Here is a 27,528-nt window from a genome sequence, read left to right on the forward strand (position 1 = left end):
CACAGGAGGCCCCTAGTACATCTAGTGCGCCAATACTCCTTACTATGCAACAATTAACGGCTGTAATGGATAATTCTATCAAAAACATTTTAGCCAAAATGCCCACTTATCAGCGTAAGCGCGACTGCTCTGTTTTAGAAAATACCGAAGAGCATGAGGACGCTGATGATAATGGTTCTGAAATGCCCCTACACCAGTCTGAGGGGGCCAGGGAGGTTTTGTCTGAGGGAGAAATTTCAGATTCAGGGAAAATTTCTCAACAAGCTGAACCTGATGTGATTACATTCAAATTTAAATTGGATCATCTCCGCGCTCTGCTTAAGGAGGTGTTATCTACTCTGGATGATTGTGACAAATTGGTCATTCCAGAGAAATGATGTAAGATGGACAAGTTCCTAGAGGTCCCGGGGCCCCCCGAAGCTTTTCCTATACCCAAGCGTGTGGCGGACATTGTAAACAAAGAATGGGAAAGGCCCGGCATACCTTTTGTCCCTCCCCCTATATTTAAGAAATTGTTTCCTATGGTCGACCCCAGAAAGGACTTATGGCAGACAGTCCCCAAGGTCGAGGGGGCGGTTTCTACTCTAAACAAACGCACTACTATCCCTATAGAAGATAGTTGTGCTTTCAAAGATCCTATGGATAAAAAATTAGAGGGTTTGCTTAAAAAGATGTTTGTTCAGCAAGGTTACCTTCTACAACCAATTTCATGCATTGTTCCTGTCACTACAGCAGCGTGTTTCTGGTTCGATGAACTAGAAAAGTCGCTCAATAAAGATTCTTCTTATGAGGAGATTATGGACAGAATTCATGCTCTTAAATTGGCTAATTCTTTTACTTTAGACGCCACTCTGCAATTGGCTAGATTAGCGGCGAAAAATTCGGGGTTTGCTATTGTGGCGCGCAGAGCGCTTTGGCTAAAATCTTGGTCAGCGGATGCGTCCTCCAAGAACAAATTGCTTAACATACCTTTCAAGGGGAAAACGCTGTTTGGCCCTGACTTGAAAGAGATTATTTCAGATATCATTGGGGGTAAGGGCCACGCCCTTCCTCAGGATAGGTCTTTCAAGGCTAAAAATAAACCAAATTTTCGTCCCTTTCGCAGAAACGGACCAGCCCCAAGTTCTACATCCTCTAAGCAAGAGGGTAATACTTCTCAAACCAAGCCAGCCTGGAGGCCAATGCAAGGCTGGAACAAAGGTAAGCAGGCCAAGAAACCTGCCACTGCTACCAAGACAGCATGAGATGTTGGCCCCCGATCCGGGACCGGATCTGGTGGGGGGCAGACTTTCTCTCTTCGCTCAGGCTTGGGCAAGAGATGTTCTGGATCCTTGGGCACTAGAAATAGTCTCCCAAGGTTATCTTCTGGAATTCAAGGAGCTACCCCCAAGGGGGAGGTTCCACAGGTCTCAATTGTCTTCAGACCACATAAAAAGACAGGCATTCTTACATTGTGTAGAAGACCTGTCAAAAATGGGAGTGATTCATCCTGTTCCATTAGGAGAACAAGGGATGGGATTCTACTCCAATCTGTTCATAGTTCCCAAAAAAGAGGGAACATTCAGACCAATCTTAGATCTCAAGATCCTAAACAAATTTCTCAAGGTTCCATCGTTCAAAATGGAAACCATTCGGACAATTCTTCCTACCATCCAGGAAGGTCAATTCATGACCACGGTGGATTTAAAGGATGCGTATCTACATATTCCTATCCACAAGGAACATCATCGGTTCCTAAGGTTCGCCTTTCTGGACAAGCATTACCAGTTTGTGGCACTTCCATTCGGATTAGCCACTGCTCCAAGAATTTTCACAAAGGTACTAGGGTCCCTTCTAGCGGTGCTAAGACCAAGGGGCATTGCAGTAGTACCTTACTTGGACGACATACTGATTCAAGCGTCGTCTCTATCTCAAGCAAAGGCTCATACGGACATTGTCCTGGCCTTTCTCAGATCTCACGGGTGGAAAGTGAACGTAGAAAAAAGTTCTCTATCTCCGTCAACAAGAGTTCCCTTCTTGGGAACAATAATAGACTCCTTAGAAATGAGGATTTTTCTGACAGAAGCCAGAAAATCAAAACTTCTAAGCGCTTGTCAAGTACTTCATTCTGTTCTTCTTCCTTCCATAGCGCAGTGCATGGAAGTAATAGGTTTGATGGTCGCGGCAATGGACATAGTTCCTTTTGCGCGAATTCATCTAAGACCATTACAACTGTGCATGCTCAGTCAGTGGAATGGGGATTATACAGACTTGTCTCCGACGATACAAGTAGATCAGAGGACCAGAGATTCACTCCGTTGGTGGCTGACCCTAGACAACCTGTCACAAGGGATGAGCTTCCGCAGACCAGAGTGGGTCATTGTCACGACCGACGCCAGTCTGGTGGGCTGGGGCGCGGTCTGGGAACCCCTGAAAGCTCAGGGTCTTTGGTCTCGGGAAGAATCTCTTCTCCCAATAAATATTCTGGAACTAAGAGCGATATTCAATGCTCTCAAGGCTTGGCCTCAGCTAGCAAAGGCCAAATTCATACGGTTTCAATCAGACAACATGACGACTGTTGCGTATATCAACCATCAGGGGGGAACAAGGAGTTCCCTGGCGATGGAAGAAGTGACCAAAATAATTCAATGGGCGGAGACTCACTCCTGCCACTTGTCTGCAATCCACATCCCAGGAGTGGAAAATTGGGAAGCGGATTTTCTGAGTCGTCAGACTTTTCATCCGGGGGAGTGGGAACTCCATCCGGAAATCTTTGCCCAAATAATTCAATTGTGGGGCATTCCAGACATGGATCTGATGGCGTCTCGTCAGAACTTCAAGGTTCCTTGCTACGGGTCCAGATCCAGGGATCCCAAGGCGACTCTAGTGGATGCACTAGTAGCACCTTGGAGCTTCAACCTAGCTTATGTGTTCCCACCGTTTCCTCTCATTCCCAGGCTGGTAGCCAGGATCAAACAGGAGAGGGTATCTGTGATCTTGATAGCTCCTGCGTGGCCACGCAGGACTTGGTATGCAGATCTGGTGAATATGTCATCGGCTCCACCATGGAAGCTACCTTTGAGACAGGACCTTCTTGTTCAAGGTCCGTTCGAACATCCGAATCTGGCCTCACTCCAACTGACTGCTTGGAGATTGAACGCTTGATTTTATCAAAGCGAGGGTTCTCAGATTCTGTCATTGATACTCTTGTTCAGGCCAGAAAGCCTGTAACTAGAAAAATCTACCATAAAATATGGAAAAAATATATCTGTTGGTGTGAATCTAAAGGATTCCCATGGAACAAGATAAAAATTCCTAAGATTCTATCCTTTCTTCAAGAAGGTTTGGAGAAAGGATTATCTGCAAGTTCTTTGAAGGGACAGATTTCTGCTTTATCTGTTTTACTTCACAAAAAGCTGGCGGCTGTGCCAGATGTTCAAGCTTTTGTTCAGGCTCTGGTTAGAATCAAGCCTGTTTACAAACCTTTGACTCCTCCTTGGAGTCTTAATTTAGTTCTTTCAGTTCTTCAGGGGGTTCCGTTTGAACCCCTACATTCCGTTGATATCAAGTTATTATCTTGGAAAGTTTTGTTTTTGGTTGCAATTTCTTCTGCTAGAAGAGTTTCAGAGTTATCTGCTCTGCAGTGTTCTCCTCCTTATCTGGTGTTCCATGCAGATAAGGTGGTTTTGCGTACTAAACCTGGTTTTCTTCCGAAAGTTGTTTCTAACAAAAATATTAACCAGGAGATAGTCGTGCCTTCTTTATGTCCGAATCCAGTTTCAAAGAAGGAACGTTTGTTGCACAATTTGGATGTAGTTCGTGCTCTAAAATTCTATTTAGAGGCTACAAAGGATTTCAGACAAACATCTTCCTTGTTTGTTGTTTATTCTGGTAAAAGGAGAGGTCAAAAAGCAACTTCTACCTCTCTCTCTTTTTGGCTTAAAAGCATCATCAGATTGGCTTATGAGACTGCCGGACGGCAGCCTCCTGAAAGAATCACAGCTCATTCCACTAGGGCCGTGGCTTCCACATGGGCCTTCAAGAACGAGGCTTCTGTTGATCAGATATGTAAGGCAGCGACTTGGTCTTCACTGCACACTTTTACTAAATTTTACAAATTTGATACTTTTGCTTCTTCTGAGGCTATTTTTGGGAGAGAGGTTTTGCAAGCCGTGGTGCCTTCCATCTAGGTGACCTGATTTGCTCCCTCCCATCATCCGTGTCCTAAAGCTTTGGTATTGGTTCCCACAAGTAAGGATGACGCCGTGGACCGGACACACCTATGTTGGAGAAAACAGAATTTATGTTTACCTGATAAATTACTTTCTCCAACGGTGTGTCCGGTCCACGGCCCGCCCTGGTTTTTTAATCAGGTCTGATGATTTATTTTCTCTAACTACAGTCACCACGGTATCATATGATTTCTCCTATGCAAATATTCCTCCTTTACGTCGGTCGAATGACTGGGGAAGGCGGAGCCTAGGAGGGATCATGTGACCAGCTTTGCTGGGCTCTTTGCCATTTCCTGTTGGGGAAGAGAATATCCCACAAGTAAGGATGACGCCGTGGACCGGACACACCGTTGGAGAAAGTAATTTATCAGGTAAACATAAATTCTGTTTTTTGGGTTCATTGAGAACATGGTTGTTGTTCAATAATAAAATTAATCCTCAAAAATACAACTTGCCTAATAATTCTGCACTCCCTGTATAGAGACAGACGCCAAATATGACAAAATAACCAGCAGTTTAACTCTCACAAGGTTTAATCAAATTCCCATTTGTTATGCTTTATAAATTATACAGCCTCACATTTAGTCTGGGCATAGAGTGCTGTAATTTGCATCCTTTTTATGGAATCTTATCCAAAAGATTTATTTTCCTCTAGAAAGTCAGCAGTGACTTGTATGATACAAATGATGTATTCAGAAGCAATAAACACCACCACCAGCTCTCTGAGCAAGAAGGGTGTTTGAATACTGGTGCATGGGGCTGTCACAAGATATGTGCGTATGCTGCAGAAAAGCAGTAATAACTTATTAGAAACTTTTATCAGCAAAAAAAAAAAAAAATCCTTTATGGGCTATATAAATAGTTAATCTACAAAACATTTATGCAAAGAAAAAATGAGTGTATAATGCCCCTTTAAGTTGCCACGGAAAGCCAATGGTAAGATCTGTAAGAAGAAGATTAGAGTGAATTGTGATGGGTCTATGTGGCTTAGAGCAACTATGCCATCTATTTTCCCATGGGGTGTTTTCTCTGAGTGGATATTTAGTGAAGCCCCATGATCTTATAAAACTAAGGACTTTAAAGCTTTCAAAATAGAGATGCTGATGTCTTTTTAATAGGATTTTGAGGCAGCAGAAATGTGTTTATGGCTTTGTGTAGTCCGGTTTATACCCATTTCATTTTCTTCTAATACGATTTTAATTAAAAGAAAATGAGGAAATAAGTTCTGTATCTATAGAATTAACTTTTTATGCATGTAGAAATTATCTTAGTCAGCTCGGACATTCTTTCATCTAACATTGCAAAAATTGCAGCCCATTATGAGCATAAATATCTATCTATCTCAGGGAAGTGCACTCATAGAAGGCAGGGGAGGCAGTGCCTACCCTGCCATGTGTGGCTAAAGCTTAATTACATTTTAATTAAAACAAACAAAAAAAAAAGTCCAAAAAAAAATATTTTCCCCACATGTAATGCTATGGAGAGGCAGGTACAGGAACGCTTCTCTCCATTACAGTACATGGGTCAAAGGAAAAGCTGTGCTGCAGCGCCACCTGTGTTCTGTCAATATATTAGCAGCAATAAAAGGCACCTCTCTTGATGCCTCCTAGCAAGTGAAGGATATATAGATTAATCAGAAGGAGGATGCAGTGAGCAGGGTCATGTGACACAACAGGAAGCTGAGGTAACCTAAGAACAGATGACACCAAGCAGAAGAGTAAAGTAGTATTCTACATCTCTTGTGATTCACAAATTGTGTTCAGATGCAGCTCATTAACAGGGGGACAGTAAGTGATCATAACCCAATACTGACAGGAAGTCAAAGGGTCAATTCAAATTTAAATCCATAATTTAAAACCCAGAGTTTGAAGTTAAGTGTGCAGTGTCCACATGATTTAAATTAAAGATTTTAACATTGAATATTGCTAAGCCTCCCTTTTTCATGGTTATTTGATTTAATTAGGTACAAACTCCATATATGTTATGTCTGTTCAGTCAGAGGATGCATTATCTATTTTTATTTTTCTCTGTGTCTCCATTTATTTAAAGACTGCTGTTAACTTGTAATTCACAAATCAATTGAAAGCTGTTGCATTGTGTTTTTAATATGTGCTGCTTTTATACAAGTTTATATTAATAAAAAGGAGATGAGTAATTTAAAAAATATGTCATTATTGCAGTTAAATGTTTTTAGAAATAATGCCACTGTAAAGTAACTGGTTAAACACATAGTCAAAGGGAGACATTTAAAATTAAACTTTCATGATTGAGGTAGAGCATGCTATTTTAATAGACTTTTCTAGTTATTTATATTTTGAGAATTAGCATCAACTGTTACTGGCCCCATGTCAGCAAATCAAAGTTTTTGAAAGGAACATGAAAGTCATAATTACATTTCCATCATTCAGATAGAAATTGCACACAAAAAAACCTTTATATTTTACTTTTATTATTATTATGTACTTCATTCTTTTGGTATCCTTGGGTATGCTCTTCAAAAAAGGACACCAAACTGGGATGTGCACGTGCATTTCTTGAAACCATATTGCATCTGCTGTGTTGGCAGTATTGATAACTTGTCCTTTGTGTAAAACTTGTATGGTAAATTATTTCTATTTTTACAATACAGTAGTGAGTAGAGAAGAGATTGTGTATCATTCTAATTGCTTAGTAACTGGCACTGTGCCACATAATTGTGTGAGTGTGTATGTGAGCAGAGTATGTGTGCTTTATTCTCCAGGTAATCAATACATTTCTGATGAGCTGGGGCTTTAGAGCAATGTTTCTCAACAATGGTCCTCAAGTACCCCCAACAGGCCAGGTTTTCATTATAGCTGAATCAGTGCACAGGTGAAGTAATCAGCTGATCAGTAACTCAGTGGTTACTAACTTGCTCTCACCCATCACCTGATTATGTCACCTGTGCACTGGTTCAGCTATCATTTAAATCTGCCTTGTTGGGGGTACTTGCGGCCCCTCTGTACATGTGTTTCTCCGACGTATCATATCTAGTACCTCACCAGCCTCTGACCTCACTGCACGTCACTGATCTATCTATATATCTCAAGTGATCTGTAACACAGACAGTTGCTAACATTGGGCAGACCGAGGGGTTAGTAAGTGGGTGAGACAGGGAAATGAGTCAGTAATGTAGACTGGAATAAGGAGAAAAGTCTATTAGGGTAGTTAGAGGAAGTCAGTGAAGAGGGAAAGGTAGAATATTAAGTTAATGGATCATGCTGCGGTCAGAGGGGTGCAGGTCAGTCAGTGGGGCAGGTAGAGGAGTGTGTGGGATATTTTTCAATTACAGAGATAATTGAATGAGACAAGAATATATTTGTAATGGAGGTAGGTGAAGGAGTCTATAATGTAAGTATATGGAAGAAAAAGTGGGAGGGCAGGACCAGGTAAAGTACACAATAGCTGCTCCTTATTTTCCCCTGTTGATAAACGGGTTCCATGCTTTCTTGCATCCCACACTCATTAGTGCCCAGATCAGGACAGAAGGAGCCATTTACTTCACAGCAGCATGCCCAGGTTTCTTTTCATTCTCACGTAGACTTAGAGTTAAGGACACACCAGGGTAGGTACGTAGAACAGCCACCAAGCTGGGATTGGGATGTCACATGTGACAGCTGGCCCATGGAGAAGCGCAAACGGTGAGCTGAGGATTTACCCATAATAGAATTACCCGGAGAATTTTACTTGCGCTTGAAAAATCTTGCTCTTAGTTCTTATCCTAGCCGCGTAGCCAGGAAAGGATCTAGTCACACCAGACTAAATTTTAAGTGCGGCTTGAAAAAAAAATAAATCAAGATTCAGACAGAGCAAACCATTTTAAAATGTTTCCAATTTGCTTCTATTATCACATTTTTTTTCTTTCCCATGTTATTCTTTGTTGAAGAGAAACCTAGGTAGGTGTCTGGAGCACTACATGGCAGGAAATCGTGCTGCCAACTAGTGCTCTTGCACATGGATAACATTTTTGCAAAACAGCTGCCATATAGTGCTCCAGGCAGATGCACACTTCTGAGTTTACTTCGCTGCTTTTCAACAAAAGATATGAAGATTACAAAGAAAATGTTATAATAGAAGTAAATTAGCAAATTGGATCCTGTATTTGAATCATGAAAGAAAATGTTTGTGTTTCATGTCCCTTGGCACCAGCAGGTTTGTCTAGCTCTCCCCTAAAGGCAGTCCATTTTGTTGTCTTATTCTTGCTCCTGTATTATTAGTTACAGTTGTAGTCATTACCTTGAACTGCTATGAGAAGATGTGGTAAAAAAACAAACTCACATAAAATAAAAGTAAAAACTACTTATGCTTAACATTAGCTGGCTTTACACTTTAACTGGGTGCTAGGATATATGTGTACTAGCTTTCCCTGTGCTACAGCAACAGGAGGTCAGTTTCTTGCCCATGCTCAGTAGAGGACTTTAGCCAGGAGATAATTTAAATTTTACCATGGTAGCACCCTATCTTCCTAAATGTAGTAAAATATAGATTTCAACATGGCTGCACCCATGAGTAGAGGGAGGCAGGGAATAACCCCAATACTATGCTATTAAAAATGTATTTAGTTTTTATTGTCCCTTTAAATGATAATATAATCAATAGTTTTTTATTTTGATATTTGATGTATTCTCTGTTTTTTCTTTTATAAAAGTGGAATAATTGTTATTGTTAAAATACAATAAGTATTTGGCCATAGCTACTCATCAAGAGCAGTGAGGAAAGAGAAATGTTCTTGATAGAATTTAATACATTTGCTTAAAGTGGCAGTAAAGTCAAAATTAAACTTTCATGATTCAGTGAAAGCATGCAATTTTAAACAGCTTACCAATGTACTTGCTATCCATTGTTGAAAAGCATATCTAGGTATGCAAGTTGATTGGTGGTGGTTTCACACATATGCCCTTTATCATTGGCCCAACTGATGTGTTCAGCAAGCTCCCAGTGTATTGCTGCTCCTTCAACAAAGGATACCATGAGAATGAAGCACATTTGATACTAGAACTAAATTGGAAAGTTTTATTTTATGATGGAACATACAATTTTAAACTTTTGGGTTTTGTGTCCCTTTAATGGGAAGTATATGTAAAATTTGATTATATTTGTATAAAAGCAAGGTTTGATAAATCTGTTTTCTTGATAAGTGTTTTCTTTAACCTTCAGAATGAGCCCCTCCAAAAATATGTCAAAGAAGCTCTTTCTCGTGATAGATCATCCCAGATTCTACGATCCTCATCTGGCAGTACAAGGAGAATCCAAGAGGGTCTGCGAGCCTGTAAAGCAACTGAGCGCCAAGATAGCCGCTACCGCCTAATTACAAGTCTCCGGCCAAACTGTGAGGAAGGAGATGGCATTGTGCCAGATTCCAGCAAAGCCAAAATCTCTGTTCCAGACCAGTCACAATCTGGGTCAGAAGAGGTAGCACCAGGAAAGTCTTTGACCCACATAAGTGATAGTTTCCAACTTTTTGATATAGTGCACGAGGAGCCACAAAAGGAACCCACAGATTCAAAGGTAGATTTGTGTAGTGTTTTAGATGTCTTACAATTTTTTCAAATATGTTACAGTACACAAAGCACATCATCATAACATCATATGATAATAATTTGTAAAGCTCTTTTATCCTGTCTTGACTCAATGTGCTTTACACATGATATGTTTACAAAAGAGGGATAAAATTGAGAGATTTTACTCTTGAAAAGGTTATGCAAACAAGTAGGTCTTAAAGGACCAGTCAATGCGCGATGAAATGAAGTATAAAAAAGTACCATTGCATAGTTAAGCTAAAATAGAATCAATCTGAAGCATACATTTTATATAAATTAATAAAAAAAATTGAAAGAAAACTTAGTTTAAAACTGCACCTTTTTCCATTTTGCCACCACTGTCCCTCCGCCCCTGGCCAACGGAAGATTTCCCTCACAGTTATTGACAATGGTTTACAGCCAATGGTTAGAGTGTTAATTTGCATTTTCTATGTTTGCGTGCCCACGTGATCCCCTGTACACTCACGTGACTCCCCCTGTGCGTGCATGAATTATATCGCAGCATGAAAGGGAGCAGCTCGGCTGTATCAGCAATAAAGAGCTGTTCCCTTTCATGTCAGTTGGATCAGTCTCTACTTTATAATATTTTGTTTCACTCTTTGGCAGCTTGCAGGTCCTTTTCTGCCTAGGTGAGCAGTGCATGGTCTTTGATGTGTACTGTTCCACCAAAGAAGCGCGGCCCCGTTTTGCCAGTTACGTCACGTGTGATGTCACCATTTGCGGTCGGACATGCATAGAGAAGGAAAAACTGTATATACCAATATAACATCTCAACATTCACAAATATACATTTCTGACATTCAAAAACAAAACAAAAACAAATCAGTGACCAATATAGCCACCTTTCTTTGCAAGGACACTCAAAAGCCTGCCATCCATGGATTCTGTCAGTGTTTTGATCTGTTCACCATCAACATTGCGTGCAGCAGCAACCACAGCCTCCCAGACACTGTTCAGAGAGGTATACTGTTTTCCCTCATTGTAAATCTCACATTTGATGAAGGACCACAGGTTCTCAATGGGGTTCAGATCAGGTGAACAAGGAGGCCATGTCATTAGATTTTCTTCTTTTATACCCTTTCTTGCCAGCCACGCTGTGGAGTACTTGGACGCGTGTGATGGAGCATTGTCCTGTATGAAAATCATGTTTTTCTTGAAGGATGCAGACTTCTTCCTGTACCACTGCTTGAAGAAGGTGTCTTCCAGAAACTGGCAGTAGGACTGGGAGTTGAGCTTGACTCCATCCTCAACCCGAAAAGGCCCCACAAGCTCATCTTTGATGATACCAGCCCAAACCAGTACTCCACCTCCACCTTGCTGGCGTCTGAGTCGGACTGGAGCTCTCTGCCCTTTACCAATCCAGCCACGGGCTCATCCATCTGGCCCATCAAGACTCACTCTCATTTCATCAGTCCATAAAACCTTAGAAAAATCAGTCTTGAGATATTTCTTGTCCCAGTCTTGACGTTTCAGCTTGTGTGTCTTGTTCAGTGGTGGTCGTCTTTTAGCCTTTCTTACCTTGGCCATGTCTCTGAGTATTGCACACCTTGTGCTTTTGGGCACTCCAGTGATGTTGCAGCTCTGAAATATGGCCAAACTGGTGACAAGTGGCATCTTGGCAGCTGCACGCTTGACTTTTCTCAGTTCATGGGCAGTTATTTTGCGCCTTGGTTTTTCCACACGCTTCTTGCGACCCTGTTGACTATTTTGAATGAAACACTTGATTGTTCGATGACCACGCTTCAGAAGCTTTGCAATTTTAAGAGTGCTGCATCCCTCTGCAAGATATCTCACTATTTTTTACTTTTCTGAGCCTGTCAAGTCCTTCTTTTGACCCATTTTACCAAAGGAAAGGAAGTTGCCTAATAATTATGCACACCTGATATAGGGTTTTGATGTCATTAGACCACACCCCTTCTCATTACAGAGATGCACATCACCTAATATGCTTAATTGGTAGTAGGCTTTCGAGCCTATACAGCTTGGAGTAAGACAACATGCATAAAGAGGATGATGTGGTCAAAATACTAATTTGCCTAATAATTCTGCACTCCCTGTACAATGTCTCTTTCATTATCAAATACCTTTTAAACACATTTGTATACTATGCAATAGCACACTATCAAAAAGTAAGCTACTCCATAATTACAAAAAAGCACATAAACAGAAACCACAGAAAGTTAGCTCACGTCGGATACCAAATAAAGTTTCCTCAAAGGCCTTGATACTGTTTTTATTGTGTCACACCTTTAGACATAGGGCCCGATGATATTAACCTCTCCACTCAGACAAGATGATATAAAATGATCCTCCTGCACTGCGAGATCCTAGTGAAATTCTAAAAAGGCAGATTTTGCTATACATATAGCATTTCTGTATGTGAAGGAGAGACAAGACCAGTGCAATATAGTGCTGCTTGACAGAGTTCTGCTGCATTTACACTTTGTGCTTTGTATTTTATATTTCTTTAAACTTCAGATTAACTTTTATTACATTTAAAATTTGCACTTTTTATTTTGTATACATTACATATAAACTTTGCACTTTCTATTTTCTTCTTAAATGGAAAGAGTCCACAGCTGCATTCATTACTTTTGGGAAATAAGAACCTGGCCACCAGGAGGAGGCAAAGACACCCCAGCCAAAGTTTTTTGTCTCTTATGGAGGGTAGTACTCTTCAGCATGGGACATGAGTTTTAAGTAGTCCTGTCAGTCTCTCAGTGAGGGCTTGGATGAAAGTTAGAGTCCGGAGATGCAGGGAGAGTCTTTCTGCAAAACCATCCCGACTCAGATTAACAGCTCCTCAAGCAATCAGCGTTGTCGAACTTTGCTCCGCTGCCTGTTTTCTTCTCTCAAGTCCATGGTGGAGGCGATGCTACTATCCGTCACACTTGAAAGGCCGTGTTCCTGTTCCACCGCGTAGATTCCGGTAAGATCGTTTCATTTTACTTTATTCATCAATGTACTGTAATGTAAATGTTTTCCCGAGAGGCTACCACCTTGCAGGTCTAACTTATCATAAGGGTCTCAGTGAGTCTCTTGTAGTATTTTGGAATCGAGGGTTAATATCTCCTGTGGGGGGTTATTGAACAGGGGGGTTTATAATCATGTTTGTTATGTGATTCAACCTGCTTATGTGTGATGTTTATGGGCTCATGGTTTGGAACATTGAGGCCTTTGGAAGTGACGCAGCCTTTTGGTCTGTACGGTTCACCTTGTGTTCGGGCGTGGTTCCGTTTTCCATTTTCCGCATTCCCGACCGTGTGGCGAAGGAAATTTTCTAGTCCGTAGGGGTCTGGTCATAGGTGGCGAGTGCCCCAGCCATTGGGGGTGTCGGGTGCCGTTTTTGTTTTTGCTACTTTAGTCCATATTTATATATCCTCTATCCAGTTATGGAGGATTCTGATGCTGATACTGCTAGTTTCAGATTCAGTTACGGAGGATTCTGATACTGAGACTATTTTGATTTCAGATTCTGTGTCCGGTGACAAATCCGAATTGGCCTCTTTGACACATGTCAACCAGTTTTGTTCCGTATGTCATTTCAGAGCGCCTGGTTCCTTGGGCTCGGGGAATCAAGGGACTGCTGAGCCATCCGCCTCTCGGGGTCCTGTCCTCCGAGAGGCGAGTTCCCTACCAATTCATACTTCTACACATGCGGGTAACCCAGTTTCTGATTCCTCCAAGCAGGGTGGCGTGTTCCCCCCAGCACGTTTTCGCTTCCACATAATGTTGGCGATTGTTCGTCTGCAGAGTCCAGACGTTTATTTGAGAATGTGCTCGTGCCCTATTTTCCCGGGCCTTCCGCCTTGGGGAGGGCCTCTACAGTTAAAGACAGGGGTGTCCGGAACACGGTCAAAACCATCGGTCCGTGCATACAAAATAAAAGAGTTAAAGATGCTCTGATACAGGGATACTTGGAGTGCTGTAGCTATGTGGCTGATCAGGCCCTAGTGAATCAGAGAAAACAAATGGATGCAGGCACTACTTGGTTAGGCAACAAATGTATAAAACATACCTTTAATATTACAGTTAAAAAAACAGTGGTGTATCCCAAACAGGTCAGACAAAGACATTATCTTTGTCTGCCCTCTGTTTGGGATACACCACTGTTTTTTTAACTGTAATAATAAAGGTATGTTTTATACATTTGTTGCCTAACCAAGTAGTGCCTGCATCCATTTGTTTTCTCTGAGGGCCTCTACAGTTCCTCGTGGGTGTAACTGTCCCTGAGTGTTGTGCCTTTCGTTACAGGATTGCTCGCCTTCTCGTATTGCTCAGACATGTTTTGTCAGTTATTGAATGACCCTATCGTTACCAGATATGGGGATTTTCAGTCTGCTAATTTGAATGGTGCACCTCATTAGACATGTGGGGATGAGTTAATCTCCTGATTGTCATTTGTTTGAGATCTTTCCCAGTTTTTGAAAGATAGGGCTCCGTTTGGCTGGTCCTGCGGGTAGGCCTTTGTCTTTTTGGGCGTTAACCTCCAGGTTGCTTTATATTTTATTTATATCCAATGTGATGTCTTTTATTTGTTATTGTTTCCTTCGGGAACCTTCTGGGATTGATACTCTATTACTTCTTTGGAAGTTGTTTTGGACATGTTAGTCCTATGTTAAAGATGTCTGTTTTCTGTTTTTTTCCCCTATGAGGGAGAATTTATGCATCTTGCCGGTTAGGACCCTAGGTGCAGACTTGTCCTGTCGGGTTCGTTTGGTCTTGTGGCTGTTCAGACACGTGGCGCTGTTTTGCTTGGCTGGTTCGGTAGAAGCTCAGAGTGCTCAGGTTATCATTGTTTTTCATGTTCAATTAAGCATTCGAGAGGACCTGTGGGTTTGCAAGGCGGGAAGGATTGTTTCAGTCCTTTTATAGCCTTCAGTCATAGATGGCCGGGCAGGGGAGTTTTCCGCTGCGTCACTCTGACATCTGATTTCATCAGAACCTAGAGTTTTCCTCCCCCATGTGGTTGAAGTTTTGAGGGCTTAACGACCCTTACCACAGTTGAATGGTTTGGCCTTCATTTTTAGGATAGCTGTCTAGCATGTGGAAGGTTTGCAGTTTGAAACCAGTTGCAGTTCTTGACACCTTGCAGGTGTACGCGTAAGCTGTTTATGGTGTATTTAGATACAGCTCTTACTCTTTGACGTGTACTGTCTGTCTGAGTTATAAGAGACCTTTTGGGTCTTCTGCCATTGTTTCCGGGTGCGTTGGATCTCCTTTTAGGGATCTGTGTTTCCGGATGATGGTTGTTCCCTGCGGGGACTTTGTTTAGCTCGGGGTTTTCTGCAGCTGGGTAGGCTTAGTACCTTTCTCTTCCATGTGTCCTCTGCTTGTGCGAAGGTGATAGGACTTTAGCTAGGGGTGGCTCCTTCCTTTGGTCTGGGCTTTCGAGTTCTCTCTATCCAGATTCTCTGGATATGCATCCATATCCCTTGTGTCTGACTTTTTGGCCAGTTGGGGTGTTTAGTTCTAGGGTAAGGTTTGCCTGAACTATTAGGTGCCCGGACCTGTTTTTCTCCCTGAGACTTCCGGTTGCTGAAGCTTCGCTTGGCCTTTTTCCTGACCCAGTCTTGGGTGGTTTTGGAATCTTGGATCTCAGGGCTGGTCGGGGTGTTCCATGTTTGTGGGAACTTGGGCTATGTCCTTGCTCCATCTGCCTAACCTGGTCATGGTTTGCCAGGTTTTCTGAGTATTTTTTACTTTTTGCCACAGAGTAGCTAATGTCATCTAGGGGTTAGCTGTGTGGCTTGCGCCTCAAAGGTTGTTGGTTCATACCCAGCTGCTGGCGCTGGATGTCCAATTTCTTGTGCACCTTAGGGTTGCATTCCCCTGCCCAGCTTGCCAGTGTTCCTGTGGATTCCCTGCTCTGCAGGCGAATGGGTTGGCTGTGCCTCTGCTTGGCAAGCTATTTGTAGGGGGGTCCTTTTCTAGGACATCTGTGTTGGGAATTTATCTTCCCATTAGCCGGTGACTTCGGCATTGAGGACAGTTGTTGCCCTTCCGACATCATCCTTTATCTTCATAGGGAGGAGAATATCCCCTAAAGAAAGATCCTTGCTTGGGGTTTCTCCTGGATGGGAGGCGAAAAGGTGGAATTGGTTCCTCCTGGGGTCTTGCTGGCTCTAAGTCAGACTTGTTGGGCCTTTATTTTGATAGATCCTCAAGTCTATGGCCTTTTTGTCTGTTTTCATAGTTGGGTTGTACTCTGTGGGGATGGCTGTGCTATCCTTACGCTCGTTCATGTACCTGTTTCAGGATTCTTTTGTTCCCCTGTCTTGGATCCCTAAGGCTGGGTTGGTCCAGCTAGGTGTGGGTCTGCAGGTCAGGATGGCTGAGCAGTCTAAGGTGCTGCGTTCAGGTCGCAGTCTCCTCTAGATGTGCGAGCTTTGTTGAGTCTATCCTGTTAGCTCAGTCTGCTAGGGTATAGATTTTCCTATCAACTTGCCCCATTGATTTCAGAAGAGGGTTTACTCTTCCTTCAGGTTCTGAGGGTATACTCTCCTTCTCGGGGGGCCTCGATTGACGTTTTGTGTTCCCCTTTTTAGGGACCTGTGTGTAGGTCCGGCAACTTAGGTTGCCTGGAGCGTGCCCTCTGTCTGGGTGTTGCTTTTGCCGTCTGTTTCTTGCTTGACTGCTTCTTCCTCGTAAGTACCCTCTGTGCCATCCTGTTATGGACTCTGTGTTCTCAAACCTGGGTGTTTTTACACACTTTTTCATGGTCGAATGCTTTGGTATTCTGTGGTCAGACACTGCGAGGACTTTGCCTCTTCAGTTGCGTTTCGTGTTTGCAGGATGTTGGAGAGACGTCTGTTCTGTCTCTCTGCCCGGTCTTATCCCGGGTTTTGCTTGGTATAAGCGTGGCCTCCTTTCCCTGTTTGGGCCCCTTTGGGTCTCTGTGAGCTGGGCTCACTCTTAAAGGTGTTCTTTTTTGTATTAGGGGACCTTTCGCTTTGCTTGGTTCTCCTTTGCCTTGTCCTCTTGGGAGTTTCAGCTGGTGTCTCCATTTGTGGGGGGTGAGCGGTGGGGGACCGTCTGTTGGGCGACAATGTCTTCTGGAGGACTGTTGGCTCAGTCGAGTCTGTTTGCGGTCTCTAGTTTGGCTTCTGGACTAACTGTGAGTCAGTGTCATTCAGGCTTTTCCTCTTAAAATCTTCTCGGCTTCGGACGAAGCAGGTTTTTTTTATTAGGTAGAGGTTCAGGCCTGGTGCCCTCAGTATATGCCGCCTATTCATCCCTCCCGTCTTGGCATTCAGTGTCCTCTATAGCTTGGGTATTGTTTTCCCAAAAGTAATGAATGCAGCTGTGGACTCTTTCCATTTAAGAAGAAAAATATAAATTATGCTTACTTGATCATTTTATGTGGGGCGTCCTTATTATTCTTCTGGCAACTTTCACCCTGATATTTCTTCTACTATTCCTTGTTCCTCGGCAGAATGACTGGGGGATGAGGGGAGTGGGAGGAGTATTTAAGCCTTTGGCTGGGGTGCCTTTGCTTCCTCCTGGTGGCCAGGTTCTTATTTCCCAAAAGTAATGAATGCAACTGTGCACTCTTAACGTCAGGAAAAAAAGGAAATGATCAGGTAAGCATAATTTATGTTTTTGTATTTTATTCTGTATACAGCAGTATATTTAGGATTGTGGTGTTACAAATTCTATCAGTTTCTGTGTAACTTTTAACAAATTAGGCTCATACTTTATATATGTATGTGTATCTTTTACAAATTAGATTTCACTTTGCATTTCTACTATTTAAAATAAAACTGTCAGGGTTTTTTCCCTGTTTTGTTTGCCATGTTCTGCCAGCAGCCATTTTACTCACCTCTCTTGCTGACTCTGTTGCATACTGTGTGATGCTGCTCATTTCCTGCACTTCCTTTTATGGCCAAACTGGTGTACATCATCCATGTGAGACAGGATGCAGTCTCAGAATTGTGATGTCATCACTTATTATTTAAAGGACCTATGTTCAGTATGCTTTGCCCTTGCATTGTCTCAGACCTGTTTGTGAGAGCTTCTGTGTATTACCTGGGTGTCTTGTGTCCCTCCTGGTTCCTGATCCCTGGCTTGTTCCTGACTCTGCTGTTCTCCTTGTTCCTGATTCTGGCTCGTCTGACTACCAGCTCTGGTTTTGATTCCTGGCTTGTTATTTGACTGTGGACTTTTTATTATTTTTTGCTATTAATAAAGGTGTGATTATTTTTGCACTTCTCATCTCAGTCTGATTCCTGGCACCCTGACATTACGCAAGGGACATGAATCCTGATGGTGCTAATAATCCACCTTTACCTGCCATCATTTCCAGGATGGATGAACAGGATCACCGCTTCGATCAATTTGCACTAGCCCTGCAAACCCTGCTGACTCGCACTGCACATTTGGACTAAAGTGTCCCGCAAGTTATGGCTGCTCCTGTTTCCGCTGCTCACACCTAAGGTCCTGTCGGGGGCAGACCTTGGGTGGTTTATCCTCGTCCCCGGAACCGCTAAAGGAGAAACCTTTGGTCACGGTTGTCCTTTCCTGGGTGGACTCCTACATAGTCATCCAGGCTCTTGTTGACTCCTGTGCTGCGGGCTATTTCATTGACAGTGCTTTTGTATCACAGCACTCCATTCCTGTTTTGCCACGGTCCGTTCCGCTTGCTATTGAGGCCATTGACGGCAGGCCCCTTCAGCCCGCACTCGTTACTCACGAAACTGCTCCGTTATCCATGGCTGTTGGGGCTCTCCTATTTGAAACCCTCCAGTTCCAGGTGATAAACTCCGCATTTTCCGGTTCTGGGTTATCCCTGGTTCCAAAAGCACAATCCCAGTCTCGACTGGCGCAGGTCCGAAATTTTGTCGTGGTCTCCGCAATGTATTTCCACTTGTCTTCGGAAACCAGTTAAAGTCTTGTGCACTTCTTCGGTATCTCAATTGCCAGAGGAGTACCGAGAGTTCCTAGACGTTCTTGACAAGGTGTGTGCCGGTACGTTGCCTCCTCACCGGTCTTACGATTGTTGCTATAGACCTGCAACCCGTATGCCATTCCTCCCCGGGGCCGGGTTTACCCTCTGTTGCGGAGAATTGTGCTGTGGAGGAGTATGTTGCCAATGCTCTGTTGCGGGGGATCATCCGCAAATCCTGCTCTCCTGCAGGGGCTGGCTTCTTCTTTGTGAAGAAAAAGGGTGGCGAGTTAAGACCATGCATCGGTTATAGGGGTCTTAATCGTCTTACTATTAAGAATGGTTACCTTATTCCACTCATTACGGAACTCTTTGACCGCCTCAAGGGAGATACGGTCTTGACTAAACTTGATTTGAGAGGAGCGTACAATCTTGTTCGGATCAAGGGGGGCCACAAATGGAAAACAGCATTTAACACCAGGAGCGGGCATTATGAGTATCTTGTTATGCCCTTTGGCCTATGTAATGCTCCTGCTGTTTTCCAGGAATTTATTAATGATGTCCTACGAGATATGTTGCAACAGTGTGTTGTCGTGTACTTGGACGACATCCTCATACACTCACCCACACTTGAGGCTCATCGTTCTGATGTTACACAGGTTCTTCAGAGACTACGTGAGAGAGGCCTGTTTTGTAAACTCGAGAAATGTGAGTTCCATCAGACTCAAGTAACCTTCCTAGGTTATGTTATCTCCGTTGCAGAGTTCTCCATGGATCCTGACAAGTTATCTGCAGTTCTGCTAAGGCCTCTCCCAGTTGGTCTTCGGTCTATTCAGCATTTTTTGGGGTTCGCCAATTACTATAGAAAGTTTATTAAAAACTTTTCTTCCTTGGTCAAACCTATCACAGACATGACCCGTAAAGAGAATGATCCACTACATTGGTCACCTACTGCCATTAAGGCCTTTAATAGTCTTAAGACTGCCTTTGCTGCCGCTCCAGTTCTGGCTCATCCTAACCCTGTCCTGCCTTTCGTTCTTGAGGTCGATGCATCTGAGACTGGAGTAGGTGCCCTCTTGTCTCAACGTCCAACGTCTGACGTTTCCTTGCATCCATGTGGTTTCTTCTCTAAGAAATTGTCTACAGTGGAGTGCAATTATGTAATTGGCGACAAGGAATTACTGGCCATAATTTTGGCACTCAAGGAATGGAGGCATCTTCTCGAGGGTACTAGCGTGCCAGTGCTCATTCTTACTGACCACAAGAATTTAACTTATCTATCTGAAGCAAAATGTTTGTCGCCCCGACAGGCCAGATGGGCGATATTTTTGTCTCGGTTTAATTATGTGGTCTCCTACCTGCCTGGTAGTAAGAATGTTAGGGCTGATGCCCTGTCTTGACAATTTCCTCCTCTGTCCAAAAAGGAGTCTGTACCAACTCCAGTTATACCTCCCGACCATATTTTGGCTACCATATGTACTAATTTGACTACTCCCTTGGGTGAGGAGATCCTGGCTGCACAAACCTATGCACCTCCTGAGAAACCTAGTGGAAAGTGTTTTGTTCCTGAGAATCTTCAAACTAAACTTTTGCACACTTACCACTATCCTAAAGCTGCAGGTCACCCAAGCAAGAACCAAATGAATTGGTCTGTCATTCGAAAATTCTGGTGGCCAGGTCTTCGTTCTGATGTTGCTGCATATGTTGCCTCCTGCTCAGTTTGTGCACAGAATAAGAATCCTCAACGTCTTCCTGTGGATCTTCTTCAACCTATTGCTAATGGTGAGCGTCCTTGGACACATCTTTCCATAGACTTCATTGTCGAGCTCCCTGTTTCCAATGGCAATACTGTTATCTTTTTCGGTGGTTGACCTTTTTTCTAAAATGTCACATTGCATTCCCTTGAAGAAGCTGCCTACTGCTCAGGAGCTTGCTTCAATTTTTGCCCAGGAGGTCTTCCATTTACATGGGTTACCCAAGGAGATAGTGTCGGACTGGGGTAGCCAGTTTGTCTCCAGATTTTGGCGTTCCTTTTGTGCTCAAATGGGGATTCAGCTTTCCTTCTCCTCGGCATATCATCCTCAATCCAATGGGGCTGCAGAACTGTCTCATCAAGCTCTGTAACAGTTCCTCTGTTGCTATGTCTCAGATCACCACAATAATTGGTCTGAACTGTTACCTTGGGCAGAGTTTGCTCGTAATAGTGCTATTAATGCTTCCTCCAAGTTATCCCCGTTCATGGCGAATTATGGGTTTCAACCATCCCTGTTGCCTGATTCATTCATGTCTCAGGGTATTCTGGCTTTGGAGGAGCATCTCCAGCAACTCCGTTCCACGTGGGTGCAGATTCAGGATTGCCTTCATTGTTCTATGCAGCGCCAAAAGTTCCAGGCTGATCGTAGGCGTCTGCCCGCGCCTTCCTACCAGGTTGGTGAGAGAGTTTGGCTGTCCTCCTGCAACTTGAATCTTCGTGTACCTTCCAATAAACTGGCTCCCCATTATTACACTATTACACTTTAGAAATTAATTAGCCTATCAGATTTAGTTTTATGTGTTCTATTGTCTTAACATTTTAACATAGCCTGAGGAAACAGCCTGTGGTGGCTGAGAAACATGTTGCTGTTTTTAAAATAAAAGTTTTTAAATATACACTTGCTTTATCACAATTATTCTGTTCCTGTTTGGGGGCAGAGTTTGTGTGCTAGTCCTATCTTCCAAAGTGGTGATTTTCTGCATCCTGCAAATTGGATTCCACAGTCCACTGGGCGGCTGAGAGGTCCCAGTAATGCTGATATTGCACCTGGTGGTGCTTTGTTTCCTGTAAGTACAACCTTGAATCCTTTTTTATCTGGTGTACAAACGTTACTGGGCTATGTGTGTGCCTTTTTTGCCCTTATAGGCATCATAGGATAGGCCCTCGCCAAGGATCATCTCTATCTGGCTGGAGACACCAGTGAGCTGGACCACTGTTTGATGTTCCAGGCTGCCACAATAGCACCATTTGGGTGCGCTACGCTTGTGAGTATATTTCCTATCCTGCTGATGTTTTGTATCCGACTGCCGTGACGTTACTAGGCCATGTTGGCGCCTCTGTGCTTCTTTTTCTTATAGATCACGCCACACCAGGATGACCGTCCCATGACAGAGAGCTGCCTTCTTTCTTTTGGATTATTCTTTGTGCGGACATTTTGTTATTTGATTATACCAATATCATCTGGGTCCACTTTTGAGCATATCATCTCTAATAATCTGATATAAGTGTGCTAGGTTTATTGTATATTCTCTTAATTATCTGTATATATCTGCTTACCTGTTTGCTGCTTATTGTTAGCGCCCCCTAGGAGTGTGGTGTATGTTCTATATGCACCACCCTCCTTATATCTTTTGGCTCCCCATTATGTTGGTCCTTTTCGAATACTCCGACGGGTTAATCCTGTGGCCTACGCTCTTGACCTTCCTCCTGCAATGCGCATCTCCATTGTTTTTCATGTCTCCCTCTTGAAACCATTGGTTTGTAATCGGTTTACCTCTGTGTTGCCTCGTCCCCGTCCTATCTTTGTAAATAACCATGAGGAATATGAGGTCAACAGCATTATTGACTCTCATATATCCAGGGGCTGCATACAGTATTTGGTTCACTGGAAGGGCTACGGTCTGGAGGAGCGTTGATGGGTTTCCTCCTCTGATGTTCATGCTCCCGCCCTCCTCCGTGCCTTCCATGCCCGTTTCCCCAATAAGCCTTTTGTCCTCCTGTGGGGGAGGGGTCGTTGAGGGGAGGGTACTGTCAGGGTTTTTTCCCTGTTTTGTTTGCCATGTGCTGCTGGCAGCCATTTTACTCACCTCTCTTGCTGACTCTGGTGCATACTGTGTGATGCTGCTAATTTCCTGCACTTCCTTTTATGGCCAGCCTGGTGTACATCATCCGTGTGAGACTGAATGCAGTCTCAGAATTATGATGTTATCACTTATTATTTAAAGGGCCTCTGTTCAGTATGCTTTGCCCTTGCGTTGTCTCAGACCTGTTTGTGAGAGCTCCTGTGTATCACCTGGCTGTCTGACGTCCCTCCTGGTTCCTGATCCCTGGCTTGTTCCTGACTCTGCTGTTCTCCTTGTTCCTGATTCCGGCTCGTCTGACTACCAGCTCTGGTTTTAATTCCTGGCTTATTATTTGACTCTGGACTTTTTATTATTTTTTGCTATTAATAAAGGTGTGATTATTTTTGCACTTCTCGTCTCAGTCTGATTCCTGGCACCCTGACAAAAACTGACCACTTCAGTTTCCCAGTGAGCTTCATTATTTTCTATGTGCCCGATAAGCAAAGATTCTCTAGGTTGGAGAGAAATTACCATGCAGACTTCACAGGGGCGTAACTCGCTGAAGTCTATAAGAAAAAGAGCAGGATCTTGAAGTCGCAGAGATGAGAGCAGCCTTCCTTAGAAAGTAATGAGGCTCTCTGGGATACAGAATTTCAGAGAGAGGTTAACAGGAGAACACATGGAGCTGATATAAAGTTTCATTTTGCAGGAAATACAAATTCAATTGAAACATAAATTTTAGTTGGCTTTGCTTACAATTGAGTATATATTACTTTTCTGTCAGTTAAATAAGTATTGTGAATTTTGAGCATACTTTGCCTGCATACAGCTGATGAGATAATTCAGCTTGTTTAAAATGCATACAGAATTTCACAAGAATTCTGATAGAGCTTCAGACATACCCTGGGATCACCCCTGTTCAGCCCAAGGAACTCCCCTGTCCCTCCCACTTTATGAAGCTGTGTTATTTTACAATAGGGAAAATACAAAGTGAAGTGTAAGCTGTAAACGATACACAAAAATAAACAAAGTATAATTTGTTTAAGTAACACAGACTTTCAAAACATAATCGGAATTTGTAGAATCACTGCTGGATCTAAATGTATTAAAATATAAAATAGAAAGTGCAAAGATTAAATGTAACAATACTGTAATGACCCAATCTGAAGGGTAAAATAATATAAATACAAACCACAAAGTGTAAGTGTAACAGAAGTCTCATCATGCAGTGCTATATTGCACTGGACTTGTCTCTCTTTCACATACAGAAATGAGAGATCTCAGTGTGCTGGAGGATTCTGCGATTTTTCTGTTGGCATTCAGTGAGTTCAGCCCCTGTAAAGTCAACACTTCAATTTTTCTCCAATCAGTAGAATCCTTTATCATCAGGCCCATAGTGTGAAGCCCACTTGATGTGTTCTAGCTTATTGAGCATTATTTCAATGATAAAGTAAAACTGTCTGGAAAATCTCCCTTTTTAGCTGGACAAGCATTAAGTACTTGATTTATTAAGATTGTTTGTTTACTACTGGAACATTTAAGTCAATCACAGTCTATTAGAAAAGTATATCTAATATTTCTTTCATGTAATTAGCAAGAGTCCATGAGCTAGTGACGTATGTGATATACATTCCTACCAGGAGGGGCAAAGTTTCCCAAACCTCAAAATGCCTATAAATACACCCCTCACCACACCCACAATTCAGTTTTACAAACTTTGCCTCCTATGGAGGTGGTGAAGTAAGTTTGTGCTAGATTCTACGTTGATATGCGCTCCGCAGCAAGTTGGAGCCCGGTTTTCCTCTCAGCGTGCAGTGAATGTCAGAGGGATGTGAGGAGAGTATTGCCTATTTGAATGCAGTGATCTCCTTCTATGGGGTCTATTTCATAGGTTCTCTGTTATCGGTCGTAGAGATTCATCTCTTACCTCCCTTTTCAGATCGACGATATACTCTTATTTATATACCATTACCTCTGCTGGTTTTCGTTTCAGTACTGGTTTGGCTTTCCACAAACATGTAGATGAGTGTCCTGGGGTAAGTAAATCTTATTTTCTGTGACACTCTAAGCTATGGTTGGGCACTTTATTTATAAAGTTCTAAATATATGTATTCAAACATTTATTTGCCTTGACTCAGAATGTTCAACATTCCTTATTTTCAGACAGTCAGTTTCATATTTGGGATAATGCATTTGAATCAATCATTTTTTCTTACCTTAAAAATTTGACTTTTTTTCCCTGTGGGCTGTTAGGCTCGCGGGGGCTGAAAATGCTTCATTTTATTGCGTCATTCTTGGCGCTGACTTTTTTGGCGCAAAAAATCTTTTCTGTTTCCGGCGTCATACGTGTCGCCGGAAGTTGCGTCATTTTTTGACGTCCTTTTGCGCCAAAAATGTCGGCGTTCCGGATGTGGCGTCATTTTTGGCGCCAAAAAGCATTTAGGCGCCAAACAATGTGGGCGTATTATTTGGCGCCAAAAAATATGGGCGTCGCTTTTGTCTCCACATTATTTCAGTCTCATTTTTTCTTTGCTTCTGGTTACTAGAAGCTTGTTTATTGGCATTTTTTCCCATTCCTGAAACTGTCATTTAAGGAATTTGATCAATTTTGCTTTATATGTTGTTTTTTCTCTTACATATTGCAAGATGTCTCACGTTGCATCTGAGTCAGAAGATACTTCAGGAAAATCGCTGTCTAGTGCTGGAACTACCAAAGCTAAGTGTATCTGCTGTAAACATTTGGTAGCTATTCCTCCGGCTGTTGTTTGTATTAATTGTCATGACAAACTTGTTAAAGCAGATAATATTTCCTTTAGTAATGTACCATTGCCTGTTGCAGTTCCCTCAACATCTAAGGTGCAGAATGTTCCTGATAACATAAGAGATTTTGTTTCTGAATCCATCAAGAAGGCTGTGTTTGTTATTTCTCCTTCTAGTAAACATAAAAAATCTTTTAAAACTTCTCTCTTTACAGATGAATTTTTAAATGAACATCATCATTCTGATTCTGATGACTCTTCTGGTTCAGAGGATTCTGTCTCAGAGATTGATGCTGATAAATCTTCATATTTATTTAAAATGGAATTTATTCGTTCTTTACTTAAAGAAGTACTAATTGCTTTAGAAATAGAGGATTCTGGTCCTCTTGATACTAATTCTAAACGTTTAGATAAGGTATTTAAATCTCCTGTGGTTATTCCAGAAGTTTTTCCTGTTCCTAATGCTATTTCTGAAGTAATTTCCAGAGAATGGGATAAATTGGGTAATTCATTTACTCCTTCTAAACGTTTTAAGCAATTATATCCTGTGCCGTCTGACAGATTAGAATTTTGGGACAAAATCCCTAAAGTCGATGGGGCTATTTCTACCCTTGCTAAACGTACTACTTACGTCAGATGGTACTTCGTTTAAAGATCCTTTAGATAGGAAAATTGAATCCTTTCTAAGAAAAGCTTATCTGTGTTCAGGTAATCTTCTTAGACCTGCTATATCTTTGGCTGATGTTGCTGCAGCTTCAACTTTTTGGTTGGAGACTTTAGCACAACAAGTAACAGATCATGATTCTCATAATATTATTCTTCTTCTTCAGCATGCTAATAATTTTATCTGTGATGCCATTTTTTGATATTATCAGAGTTGATGTCAGGTTTATGTCTCTAGCTATTTTAGCTAGAAGAGCTTTATGGCTTTAAACTTGGTATGCTGATATGGCTTCTAAATCAACTCTACTTTCCATTTCTTTCCAGGGTAACAAATTATTTGGTTCTCAGTTGGATTCCATTATCTCAACTGTTACTGGTGGGAAAGGAACTTTTTTACTACAGGATAAAAAATCTAAGGGTAAAAACAGGGCTAATAATCGTTTTCGTTCCTTTCGTTTCAACAAAGAACAAAAGCCTGATCCTTAATCCTCAGGAGCAGTTTCAGTTTGGAAACCATCTCCAGTCTGGAATAAATCCAAGCCTTCTAGAAAGGCAAAGCCTGCTTCTAAGTCCACATGAAGGTGCGGCCCTCATTCCAGCTCAGCTGGTAGGGGGCAGGTTACGTTTTTTCAAAGAAATTTGGATCAATTCTGTTCACAATCTTTGGATTCAGAACATTGTTTCAGAAGGGTACAGAATTGGTTTCAAGATGAGACCTCCTGCAAAGAGATTTTTTCTTTCCCGTGTCCCAGTAAATCCAGTGAAAGCTCAAGCATTTCTGAATTGTGTTTCAGATCTAGAGTTGGCTGGAGTAATTATGCCAGTTCCAGTTCTGGAACAGGGGATGGGGTTTTATTCAAATCTCTTCATTGTACCAAAGAAGGAGAATTCCTTCAGACCAGTTCTGGATCTAAAAATATTGAATCGTTATGTAAGGATACCAACGTTCAAAATGGTAACTGTAAGGACTATCTTGCCTTTTGTTCAGCAAGGGCATTTTATGTCCACAATAGATTTTCAGGATGCATATCTGCATATTCCGATTCATCCAGATCATTATCAGTTCCTGAGATTCTCTTTTCTGGACAAGCATTACCAGTTTGTGGCTCTGCCGTTTGGCCTAGCTACAGTTCCAAGAATTTTTACAAAGGTTCTCGGTGCCCTTCTGTCTGTAATCAGAGAACAGGGTATTGTGGTATTTCCTTATTTGGACGATATCTTGGTACTTGCTCAGTCTTTACATTTAGCAGAATCTCATACGAATCGACTTGTGTTGTTTCTTCAAGATCATGGTTGGAGGATCAATTCACCAAAAAGTTCATTGATTCCTCAGACAAGGGTAACCTTTCTGGGTTTCCAGATAGATTCAGTGTCCATGACTCTGTCTTTAACAGACAAGAGACGTCTAAAATTGATTTCAGCTTGTCGAAACCTTCAGTCACAATCATTCCCTTCGGTAGCCTTATGCATGGAAATTCTAGGTCTTATGACTGCTGCATCGGACGCGATCCCCTTTGCTCGTTTTCACATGCGACCTCTTCAGCTCTGTATGCTGAATCAATGGTGCAAGGATTACACAAAGATATCTCAATTAATATCTGACGGCACAAGGAGTTTGGGAATCTCAGGAGGTGAGA

At 42.4% G+C, this 27,528-nt stretch overlaps 1 protein-coding gene across 1 annotated transcript in view; it reads left to right on the forward strand.

The window, feature by feature from the left end:
- SLC7A6OS (solute carrier family 7 member 6 opposite strand) overlaps nucleotides 1–27,528 on the forward strand; it is an 80,743-nt gene that overhangs the window by 20,449 nt on the left and 32,766 nt on the right. Inside the window, exon 2 of the mRNA XM_053718902.1 lies at nucleotides 9,387–9,737. Within this exon, the coding sequence (XP_053574877.1) occupies nucleotides 9,387–9,737 (351 nt within the window). The remainder of the gene's footprint in view (nucleotides 1–9,386; nucleotides 9,738–27,528) is intronic.

The sequence above is a fragment of the Bombina bombina genome, chromosome 1 (assembly GCF_027579735.1).
Source record: "Bombina bombina isolate aBomBom1 chromosome 1, aBomBom1.pri, whole genome shotgun sequence".
Classification (NCBI taxonomy): Eukaryota; Metazoa; Chordata; class Amphibia; order Anura; family Bombinatoridae; genus Bombina; species Bombina bombina.